This window comes from Corythoichthys intestinalis, chromosome 11 (genome assembly GCF_030265065.1).
Source record: "Corythoichthys intestinalis isolate RoL2023-P3 chromosome 11, ASM3026506v1, whole genome shotgun sequence".
In the NCBI taxonomy this organism is placed as follows: domain Eukaryota; kingdom Metazoa; phylum Chordata; class Actinopteri; order Syngnathiformes; family Syngnathidae; genus Corythoichthys; species Corythoichthys intestinalis.
Genome location: NC_080405.1, coordinates 14,312,367 through 14,324,403, shown reverse-complemented (window position 1 = coordinate 14,324,403; position 12,037 = coordinate 14,312,367). Strand labels below are relative to the sequence as shown.

Below are 12,037 nucleotides of genomic sequence, written 5' to 3'. Positions count from 1 at the left end.
GAGCCTTTCTGAGAAGTCTACTCCTTTTCGATGGCTGTTTACTAACACATCTAGTTCTTTATTATACATGTTGCTAATGCCGCCATGTCTGTTATTTGCATCTAGTTCTGCATATATGTGATATCTACCGAAGCATCATGTGGGCGTAGTTTGTAGGCTATCGGCTACAGTCAGGTATTATTGGAGCCACCTAGCACAGTAGCATCGCGTTTGCAACGGCGTCACACTCCCTTGCCTCCTCCCCACTCCTGCTCTGCTTTCTCGTCTCCATGAGTCCGTCTTTTTCAGACTTTTGTCGCGTCGTAACGCATAGTACGCACGCCTTTCCCGCCTCAGTAACGGTGTTGCCAAGATGAGAAAAGTAATTAATTAGATTACTCACTACTGAAGAAAATAACGCCGTTATATTCTAACGCCGTTATTAACAACACTGGTGTTGTACCTAAAGGTCAGTACTTCAGTCATTGCACGGCTGTTGCGAGCGGGCCGTCAAAGGCGCCGTGATCCCTGGCTGCGGCCTAGAGTGGGCCCAGCACTACCTGCAGCACGTCGAGTCGGACCGCTTCTGCCTCAATGAGTGGGAGGCCATGGATGACCTGGAGTCGGTCAGGAAGGACAGCGACAGTCAAAAGTATGTGTGTTTCATTTCTGATATACGATCTGGTTTTTCATTTCTGTCTCAAACGACTGAAGTTTCTCTGTGTTTCATTGGAAGTTCTGCAGACAGAAACTCCAAAGAGAGGCTGATCAAGGAGCACCTGAGAGATATCATGAGGACAGAAGACCTGGATAACCTTACATCTAAGATGGTGGGACGTGACGAAGAAAAATAGCAAGTGGTTAAACAATGCAAAGCTATTATAATCAACACTTGTTGTAGGTCCACACGGCCCTGAAGACGCGAATCGGCTTTGACATGAGGCCCTTCAAGGAGTACATTGATAACGAGATCCTGGTCACTATGGCTCAGATGGACAAACCCTCCAAGATTTTTGACTACCTTTACTTGGTGACATTGCTGCTCTTTTGAAACATTGCAGAAGTTTTTGTTTCACACAGGTTTAGCATGGTTTTGTCTGTGTTCAGGGCTCCGAGTGGAACGCAGCCAACTTTGAGGAGCTGCAGAAAAACAAGTCAGTTTCTTGTCTGTGAAGCGCCGCGTTCTGCCGCTGTTGCATCATCACTGAGGAGTCTGCCTTCTTTTCAGCGTGGGCTACATCCTAAACGTAACCAGGGAGATCGACAACTTCTTCCCAGAATCCTTCACCTACATGAACATCCGAGTGTATGACGTGGAGTCCACCGATCTGCTCTCCCACTGGACCGACACGTACAACTTCATCAACACCGCGAGGTTACACGCCATAGCACATAATAGGTTAAATTTCTGTGTAAGAACTCTGGCGTGTCTCCCTAATATTGACAGGAAGAGCGGGCAAGCGGTGTTGGTGCACTGTAAAATGGGCGTGTCTCGTTCCTCCTCAACCGTGATCGCCTACGCCATGAAGCAGCAGCGCTGGTCACTGGATGTGGCGTTGGCGTACGTGCGGGATCGTCGGTCCATCGTCAAACCTAACGACAGCTTCATGAAGCAGCTGCAGACCTACAGTGGCATCCTCAACGCCAGGTTAATCTCATTCCAAAGTCGTCCATGATATAAAACAGGGGTGTCCAAATGCTGCGCAGTTTTATTGGCTTGCAGCAAATGATGAACATATCATTGAATATGGCCCGCAATAGAAGCTTGAGTGCCTCTGTGCCTCTCCACTAGCTCAGGGGTCAAAACATGATAATATGTTGAAATCAATGTAGGAAACTGTAGAATTTCAGTATTTTGGTTTACGTAAATAATTTATATAACAAAATAATCCAATATGATAAAATGAGCTATTTTGGCTTGGATTTTCTTGACTTTTTTTCTGTTGCTTGACATTTTTTTTTTGTTCTGCAAAGTTTTATTTCAATTGTCTAAATATGAATATACTATAGATATTAGGGTTGTTCCGATCATGTTTTTTTTTGCTCCCGATCTGATCCCGATCGTTTTAGTTTGAGTATCTGCCGATCCCGATATTTCCCGATCCGATTTCTTTTTTTTTGCTCCCGATTTAATTCCAATCATTCCTGATCATTTTTCCCGATCATATACATTTTGGCAATGCATTAAGAAAAAAATGAATAAAACTCGGACGAATATATACATTCAACATACAGTACATAAGTACTGTATTTGTTTATTATGACAATAAATCCTCAAGATGGCATATACATTATTAACATTCTTTCTGTGAGAGGGATCCACAGATAGAAAGACTTGTGACTTTGTATATTGTGACTAAATATTGCCATCTAGTGTATTTGTTGAGCTTTCAGTAAATGATACTGCAGCCATGCCCCAATGCATGATGGGAAGTGGAACCATGACTGTGCGTCGTGCTACCAATGGATATATCTTCTCTGCTTTGGGAAATAACTTTAGGTTTTAAGACAAGGATCAATTGCCACCTTGCTTCCCCATATTGCTTCCCATTATTTTTCTAATCACAGGGAGAGGGATTGCAAGGCTGTAGCCAATTGAAGAAAGGCTGCCAAGGCTGCCAAAATTCACTCTACTCATTTAGCGCTGCCTTTTATCTCTATATAGGTAAAACGGCGTCATTACAGATTGAGCGCGACAATGAGTGAGAGGGTCATGCAGCGCATACATTAATTGCGTTAATTATTTTAACGTGACACATTTTTTAATAAATTAATTCCCGCCGTTATCGGGATATTTTTGATAACCCTACCTTAAGCCTAAACCAAAGACTCTGGATGAGTGTAACATATTATGTCTGTAACGTTAAATACAATTAGGAAACGATTTAATTAAAATATATATATATATACTGTAAAAAAAGGCATGGCCGATATTTTTTTGCCGATTCCGTTACTTTGAAAATGAGGTGATCGATCAGGACATCTCTAGTAGATATTTTACAGTATCATTATACCTCAAAATTATTTTGTTGCTTGTAGCCCTTAACACACAGCCATTACGATCAAAAATGTCAAATCCCTTTCAAATGGGAAAGCTGGCGTTGATTGATTATGTTTCACTGCGATGGCTGTCAACATGCCTAGTCAAAATGGATTGGACGAATAACGTCGTCAATGAATTAACACACGGTTACGGCCGTGGGCTGGGTCAAGTGACCAACACCCAGAAAAAAAATCTCTGTGCCTGTTCAAATTACAGTGTCATGCTTTCATGACTTTTCCTAAAACTGCTTGTTTTACCTCACACTATTTTGAAATCACTCCAAAAAAAATGTCATTTGAACAGCATTTCAGCCTTACCTAGGGTGACCAAACGTTTTCTTTTGCCCGGACAAGTCCACTTTTCACGTCCTCTCAGTAGCGTCCGGCCGGGTTTTCTAAATTCATGAAAATGTCCGGTTTTCATGATTTTTCACGGGACCAATTTGAAGAGAATCCATCCGGCCGCTGGGGGGCTGCACCTGCCTGCGTTGGCGTGGCTCCTACTAGTAGGGGCAGGGCCATGAATAGGGGAAGAAGGAGTAGTTCTTCTTCTTGTTTTTTTGTTGGCAGTTTACCCCTTGTATCATGGGGCATTACCGCCATCTACTGGGTTGGTTGTTTGGCAAGAGATCAGGCAGTTACAGACTACAATATGGAGTAGTTCTAAGAGACGTTTATGCTGTTGTAATTTATAAAATTGTTTATTTGGCACATACTGTATCTGTGTGTATTGACTGGACTACATTTCCATAGCATGAAACTCCAGACTCACCGCTGTTCCAGTTATAGAGTCTGGGACTCAGCTCCTTATTGGCCTCTCGAGCCCGGACGAAATCGTCCGTCCAATTCGATTCTTTTATTTCCGTGACGTGTTCTTAACGAGCAACGTCACTCTTGCGCGTTGGAAGTTGTCTCCACAACAACATAGATAGCGAACGGGAGAGCCGAGAATATGTTCCTATCCGCGGTAAATTCAGTTTTAAATGAGTGAAAACACATTGAGCCACTAAAACCAAAAGTCTGACTTGCACTAGCCATGTTGAATAAACTTCTCCGTTTTCCGCTCTTCTCGTATGTTTACGTCCTCGCACTAGAGTTACTTGTCGCTTTACCAACATCATGTCCGCCAGTTGCTGATTGGTCCACTCCACTGTCTGTTTGCTGAGGCTTGCTCCGCCCTGGGAATCTGGGAACAGTCGCCAGACTCTATAGCTGGAACAGCTGTGAGTCTGGAGTTCCAGGCTAACATTTCTATGGGTCTGCATTATATTATTTTTATCATTATTTAATTCGTTTTTTGGTTTGTTTTTTTTTTTTTTTTTTTTTTTGCGTTTTTATTGTTTGTTTGTTTGTTTTTTAGGAAGAATTAAGCCTGTTGAGTAACCTGTTGCGTAAAAACATATATTTCTATATAGTATAAAATATATACTATTGAAAGGTGGAAAAGCGCTATATAAGTATAACACCATTTACCATATGCCAATATATATTATATAATATATATATATATATATATATATTTTTTTTTTTTTTAAATAAAACTGAATTTTTCTATCCAGACGGAGGAGGCATACTTTAAATATATTAAAGTGATATAGGCATCTTTGAGTGAACTTCGAGTAAAATTCAAGTATCTCGAGGCCGGGCCCGAGTGTCGTCTTTTTTGGAAATCAAAATATGGTCACCCTAGCCTTACCGCAATCAAAAAGCAGCCAGCTAGTTTTTTTAAGGCTGCTGTTCAAGTTACGCCCATCATCTTTCCTCCCCCGCCCTCCTACCCTGTTGACAAACCAGTCAAAACCGTTTTTGACTTTGGGAAATTGATTCAAGGAGGCCTATTGTAGCCAGCACAGTTGTCACCTTTAAGTCTGATAAAAAGCTCTGATATGGGGAGGCAAAGGGGTAGAGGGAGCTGAAGATCAGACGCATTCATAGACTTCCCCTACTGGGATGGGGGTATGGGTCATTTGATCCACCTTGGCTGAAATTGACAATTTCTCACCCTTAGTACTAGAGGTCGATCGATAATCAGGCCGATATATGGACTTTTTTCCATCATTGACCCAAAAAAAAAAAGCTGATAAAAAAGGACTTTGATCAGGCATCTGTGTGGGCAACTGTGGCCGCCACTGACTGACAGTAGGACGCTGAAGAACCCGCTACAGGATGCTTCAGTCTTGCCTATTTTGTAAATTTGTCAGATTTTTTTTTTAAACGTGCATGAGCAAATAAGCAATGTTGCTTTACCCATTTAAGGTGTTTACTGAGTGATTCTTACACTCTAAATGTAACTCGTAACATTAGCATTCACTTTAGCATTAGCTTTAGCATGGTGAGCAACCTCCTAAGCTCTCGCTCTCACTTGTTTATATCTCGCGTGACGTCCTGGTGGGTTTAATTATTTGAAAATACTGTACTGTTCTTGCTGAGTGTGTATACAGTAATCATGAAAAAGAAGTGCTACGTTCATTGATTTGATAGCACTAGACCGAATGAATCCTTTAAGTCTCAGGCCATCATTGTAAATTTAGGGCTTTTGAAGCAATTTTTTTAATTTAAAAAAAAAGTATATCAGCCTCAAATATTGAATTACAAAATTGGCTTCGGATGTTGGAAATTGGCTGAAAATTGTTTTAGGCATATAGAAACATTTTGGCCACTCCAAATCTAAAAGGTCTCTTTAGAATTGCAAAACTGGAAGAGTCTGGGTTATATTCAGGGGTGAAAGTGGGCCAGAACGGTCAGGAACGCAGTTCCGTTATAAGATTCAGGGCCGGAATGCTGTTCTGGTACACGGTGCTTTGATTCCGAAAATATGACAGCAACTGTCAAAACACACAAAAAAAAAAAAAAAACATGCTAAGCTGCCACACATGCATTTCAGCTCCTAGAAGAAAACAATCTACCAACATCAGACTTACATACACAAGTGTTAAGAACAAGCATAATAAAGTGCTTGTGTAGCGTAATGTGTTTCCACCAATATTTATTATTGATTTTATTCCACGGACGGCATGGAGGTTTCCCCAGCTGCTGCAGTTATCTGAGTCTGACGATGATGAGTCACGTCAATGTGTGAATGCACGCAGCAAAGCAAAACACCTGGGCTCATTTATTCGTTCAATTGGCTGACATACTGACATGTGAGCAGCAGAGATGGTTAGCTCTGATTGGTTCAAATGTGCATGTTTTCTGTAACAGAGAGAAAAAAAAAAAAAGCTTGTTGAATCAGTGCGACCAAAAAAGGGCAATGCAACATAAAATGGATCAAATTTTTAAGAGCAACGAGAGAGTTGAGGAGGCTTATTTATCATATTTAGTTTTTATTTACTCTGATTGGGAGCTTCAGAACATCTTAGCTGTCAATGTGCACTTTGGACTTATATTTGTTCATTAATGTTAGGCTACTTATTCATTTCCTTATGATATAAAAAAAGTCAATGTTTGCGCGATCTTCAAAATATATTCCATTTCACTCTGCATAATATAAGTCATATGTACTTATTTTTCTGAATGTATGTTACTTATATCTTTATTATTTAAAAAAAAAAAAAAAAAGTAAATGTTTACATTAACTTCTATTTTAATATATATCCTGTGTTCTTAAGTAGTTAAAATTGAGATTTGGCATTTAGTATGTGAGGAAATGAGGGAAAATAAAAATTAGGGGATGGAGGTTGGGATTATTGCTGTTTTTGTTAACTTTTATTTTGCAAGTCATTGAAAAAATACAATTTTGAATGAAAAATCAGTTTTTGTATGTGTTGTAGAAATAACTGTGCTAAAACGGTTTTCTTTGTTTTCAGTAGTTTATGAATTTTGACCCCCCCCCCAAAAAAAATTTTTTTTTTAATAAATAAATATCCCCAGCACCTCCGCGACCCTTGTGAGGAAAAGCGGCATGGAAAATGAATGAATGAAATACAATTTTGGGCTCCGTGGCGACCTTCAGGTCAGGGAGTTCCAGGAAGAAATTGTAGTCACTTTCACCCCTGGTTATATTTTTTTAATTTCGTCATTCCAGCCAGCAGCGCCACAGTTTACTCTGGAGGCGAAAGTCCAAAGACCAGAGGCAGAAATCGGAGCGCAAAGATGATGGAGATAAGCCAGGTGGAGATGATGAAGAGGAGGAGGAGGAAGAAGATGAGGAAGAAGAGGAAGAGCAGGAGGATGAAGGCCTCGATGAGGGTGACAGCATCACAGAGAGCGATGATGAAAAAGAGGAGTTCCCGGAAGAGGTAAGAGAGTATTTTGGTACCTTAACTTACAAGTGGTCCCATATTTGGTCAGTTTCTTTATTTATTTTGCTTTGAGTTACGAGCCAAGGTATGGTAATAACTGCGCTAGAGTATAACTGTATTTCTAAAGGTGTTCTACTTTTCAGTAGTGAGCAATCGAATGAATTCCTTTTCCAATCTTTGCAATACCGTTACTGTTACTGAGGATGTGAAGGGGCACGTTACTACAGTTTGGTTGAATGAAGCGCAAGATGTCTGATTTTGTCACACATCAGCTGCCTGGAGAGAGCAGAGCGGGAGAGAGGTTGGTTAGCGGGTGGTGACACCGTTGCAAACGTGATGGTTATGGGTGGATAATGGATGGTGGGTGGATCATGACCTCAGTGTCTCACTGCACGCTCTGGCAAACGCAACAAAACTGTGATAATGGCGACGGGCCAGGGGATTTCAAAGGTAGCATTCTCAAACTGGGAACTACTTCTCGCCCATTAAAATTAAAGGCAAGAATATGTGACATGCACACTGTTGCCAGGAAAAAAAAACTTCATCCACGTAATTCAATTCAATTAATGAGGATAGCATGCAAACAATGACGGAAGGGGGAAAAATAATTAAGTGAACCCTCTGCCTAAGGAGACTTAAAGAGTAATTCAAACCAATTTTTATCAAACATTTTAAGTCAGGTATGTGCCCGATCACCGATGAGTGGTTTAAAGCTGTTCACAATAAAACACACACCTGGTAAATGTCTTGATGAGAAGCATTGTCTGATGTGCATCATGGCTTGGTCAAAAGAACTGTCTGAAGACCTGCGATCAAGGATTGTTGATTTGTATAAAGCTGGGAAATGATACAAAACCATCCGATATCTTTGTGCACACATCAACTATATGTAAAACTATGGCCAAGAATGGTGTTCATGGGAGGACTCTACAGAGGAAGCCACTGCTGTCTAAAAAAGCATTGTTGCTCGTTTAATGTTCGCAAAAAGGCACTTGGACACTCCACAGAAGTTTTGGCAAAATATTTTGTGGACTGATAAAACCAAAGTTGAAGTTTGGGAGTAACACACAACGCATGTGTGGAGGAAAATTGGAACAGCTCAGCAACATCAACACCTCATCCCCACCAAGAAGCATAGTAGGGCTGTTTTGCTGCCTCAGGGCCTGGACAACTTGCAATCATTAATGGAAGAATGAATTCAAATGTTTATCAGGATGTTTTGCAGGAAAACCTGAGGCCGTCTGTCAGACAGTTGAAGCTGAAAAGAGAATGGATGCTGCAACAAGACAATGATCCAAAACACAGAAGTAAATCAACTTCAGAATGGTTTCAGAAGAACAAAATACACGTTCTGGAGTGGCCAAGTCATAGTCCAGACTTGAACCCCATTGAGATGCTGTGGCATGACCTAAAGACAGTGACTCATGCCAAACATCCCAGGAATCTGACTGGACTACAGCAGTTTTGTAGAGAAGAATGGGCCAAGATTAGCCCTGATCGATGTGCCAAACTGATCTGCAGCGACGGGAAGCGTCTGGTTGAAGTTACTGCTGCCAAAGGGGGACCACAAAATATTAAATATGATGGTTCACTTCCTGGCTCACCCCCCTTCTGTCATTGTTTGCATATTATCCTCATTAAAATATGAAAACCTATACATGTTTGGGTGGTTTTGGTGAAAGCAGAGTTTTTTTTGTTTTTTTTTTTATCTGTGTGATTTTGACAACGATCAGATCACATTTGATGGTGATTATATGCTGAAAAGTGAGAAATTCCAAAGGGTTAAGATAATTTTTCATACCACTGTATAATGTACTAATGTGTTGAACATGAAAAGGAACCTCAGTTACTTTGCTGAGTAACTAATTACCCTTACAATGAGGTAGCTGAGTTACTAACTCAATTACTGTTTGGGAGAAGTGATTTGTACTGTAACTAATTACTTTTTAATGTAACATTACCAACACTGTTGACCAATAATAAAATTGCTTTTATAAGAACAAGGCTCAGAGCAAATTCAACTTGTATGTCAGGCTACTTTTGTATTTGTATATCTAAGCCATCCATTTTGCATTCATGTAACTCATGTTTTCTCTTCTCAGGTGTTTGCACTGCCCAATCCCAACCAGGAACCTGGGGAGAAGGCGCCACCTGTCCTCATCTCTGTAAACCAACCCACACACATACAAATGTGCACTCCAAACTGTATAAAAGCTCAAACTTATCTCTTGATTTGATGTATTTTTCCTATTTTCATCCCAAGACTCCAAGTGTCAGTCGCAGTGGCCGAATGAACCTGTTCTCCCTCATGCAGTCCATTAGTGAACTAGATGATGTGGACAAAGGATGCAGCCAGGTAAATGGATTCGTCAACCGGATTTGCGTGAAATTCCCCAAAGCTGGTGTGGGACATTTGATAATGTAGTCATTTAAAGAGGCACTTAAAGGTGCTATGAAATGCTACAACAAGTGACTTTAAAATAATGGCAGAGCATATTTTGAACACAAATCCAACCAAAAACGTGCCAGAAAATAATGAAATTAGATTCTATATACAACCCCTAGAAAAAGTATGGAATCACCAGTCTCGGACGAGCACTCACTCAGACATTTTATCATGTAGAACAAACTAAGATAAAAAGCTTGAAAAAAAAATAATGAATTAGTTCAAAAGTGCAACTCTTTAGCATTCAGAAACACTAAAAGAAATGAATAAAAAACATTATGGTGGTCAGTAAATGTTAGTTTTATAGAGCAAGTGCACGGAAATATACAGTGCCTTGCAAAAGTATTCCTTGAACCTTGCAACCTTTCGCCACATTTCAGGCTTCAAACATAAAGATATAAAATTTTAATTTTTTGTCAAGAATCAACAACAAGTGGGACACAATCGTGAAGTGGAACAAAATTTATTGGATAATTTAAACTTTTTTAACAAATAAAAAACTGAAAAGTGGGGCGTGCAATATTATTCGGCCCCCTTGCGTTAATACTTTGTAGCGCCACATTTTGCTCCAATTACAGCTGCAAGTCGCTTGGGGTATGTTTCTATCAGTTTTGCACATCGAGAGACTGACATTGTTGCCCATTCTTCCTTGCAAAACAGCGAGCTCAGTGAGGTTGGATGGAGAGTGTTTGTGAACAGCAGTCTTCAGCTCTTTCCACAGATTCTCGATTGGATTCAGGTCTGGACTTTGACTTGGCCATTCTAACACCTGGATACGTTTATTTTTTAACCATTCCATTGTAGATTTGGCTTTATGTTTTGGATCATTGTCCTGTTGGAAGATAAATCTCCGTCCCAGTCTCAGGTCTTGTGCAGATACCAACAGGTTTTCTTCCAGAATGTTCCTGTATTTGGCTGCATCCATCTTCCCGTCAATTTTAACCATCTTCCCTGTCCCTGCTGAAGAAAAGCAGACCCAAACCATGATGCTGCCACCACCATGTTTGACAGTGGGGATGGTGTGTTCAGGGTGATGAGCTGTGTTGCTTTTACGCCAAACATATCGTTTTGCATTGTGGCCAAAAAGTTCAATTTTGGTTTCATCTGACCAGAGCACCTTGTTCCACATGTTTGGTGTGTCTCCCAGGTGGCTTGTGGCAAACTTTAAACGAGACTTTTTATGGATATCTTTGAGAAATGGCTTTCTTCTTGCCACTCTTCCATAAAGGCCAGATTTGTGCAGTGTACGACTGATTGTTGTCCTATGGACAGACTCCCCCACCTCAGCTGTAGATCTCTGATCAGTTTTCTCCTTGTTTGAGAAGAAAGTTTGGAAGGACGGCCGGGTCTTGGTAGATTTGCAGTGGTCTGATGCTCCTTCCATTTCAATATGATGGCTTGCACAGTGCTCCTTGAGATGTTTAGAGCTTGGGAAATCTTTTTGTATCCAAATCCGGCTTTAAACTTCTCCACAACAGTATCTCGGACCTGCCTGGTGTGTTCCTTGGTTTTCATAATGCTCTCTGCACTTTAAACAGAACCCTGAGACTATCACAGAGCAGGTGCATTTATACGGAGACTTAATTACACACAGGTGGATTCTATTTATCATCATCAGTCATTTAGGACAACATTGGATCATTCAGAGATCCGCACTGAACTTCTGGAGTGAGTTTGCTGCACTGAAAGTAAAGGGGCCGAATAATATTGCACGCCCCACTTTTCAGTTTTTTATTTGTTAAAAAAGTTTAAATTATCCAATAAATGTTGTTCCACTTCACGATTGTGTCCCACTTGTTGTTGATTCTTGACAAAAAAATTAAATTTCATATCTTTATGTTTGAAGCCTGAAATGTGGCGAAAGGTTGCAAGATTCAAGGGGGCCGAATACTTTTGCAAGGCACTGTATATATGGAATCACTCCATTCTGAGGAAAATATATGGAATCATGAGAAACAAACAAATAACAATCAGAACACATCTCTAGTATTTAGTAGCACCACATCTGGCTTTTATGACAGCTTGCGGTCTCTGAGACTTGGACTTGATGAGTATTCTTTATTAATTTGGTCTCAACTCTCTTTGATTGCGGTTGCCAGATCATCCTTGCTGTGGACCTTTTTTTTTCAATTTCGACCACAGGTTATCAATAGGCTTGAGATCTGGGCTATTTGCAGGCCATGAAATTGACTGGATGAGTCTTTCTCCAAGGAATGCTTTAACAGTTTTAGCTATGTAGCACTATGCATTGTCATCTTGGAAAATGACAAACATTTTCAATTGAAGGATAAGAAAGCTATCTAAAATTTCAGTGTAAACGTGTGCATTT

At 40.4% G+C, this 12,037-nt stretch overlaps 1 protein-coding gene across 1 annotated transcript in view; it reads left to right on the top strand.

The window, feature by feature from the left end:
• Nucleotides 1-12,037, top strand: part of si:ch211-203d1.3 (protein phosphatase Slingshot homolog 3) — a 40,084-nt gene that overhangs the window by 24,832 nt on the left and 3,215 nt on the right. The window contains exons 8-16 of the mRNA XM_057850049.1: nucleotides 449-631; nucleotides 716-809; nucleotides 881-1,009; nucleotides 1,087-1,133; nucleotides 1,208-1,354; nucleotides 1,427-1,627; nucleotides 7,046-7,259; nucleotides 9,365-9,427; nucleotides 9,526-9,618. Coding sequence (XP_057706032.1) covers nucleotides 449-631; nucleotides 716-809; nucleotides 881-1,009; nucleotides 1,087-1,133; nucleotides 1,208-1,354; nucleotides 1,427-1,627; nucleotides 7,046-7,259; nucleotides 9,365-9,427; nucleotides 9,526-9,618 — 1,171 coding nt within the window. The remainder of the gene's footprint in view (nucleotides 1-448; nucleotides 632-715; nucleotides 810-880; nucleotides 1,010-1,086; nucleotides 1,134-1,207; nucleotides 1,355-1,426; nucleotides 1,628-7,045; nucleotides 7,260-9,364; nucleotides 9,428-9,525; nucleotides 9,619-12,037) is intronic.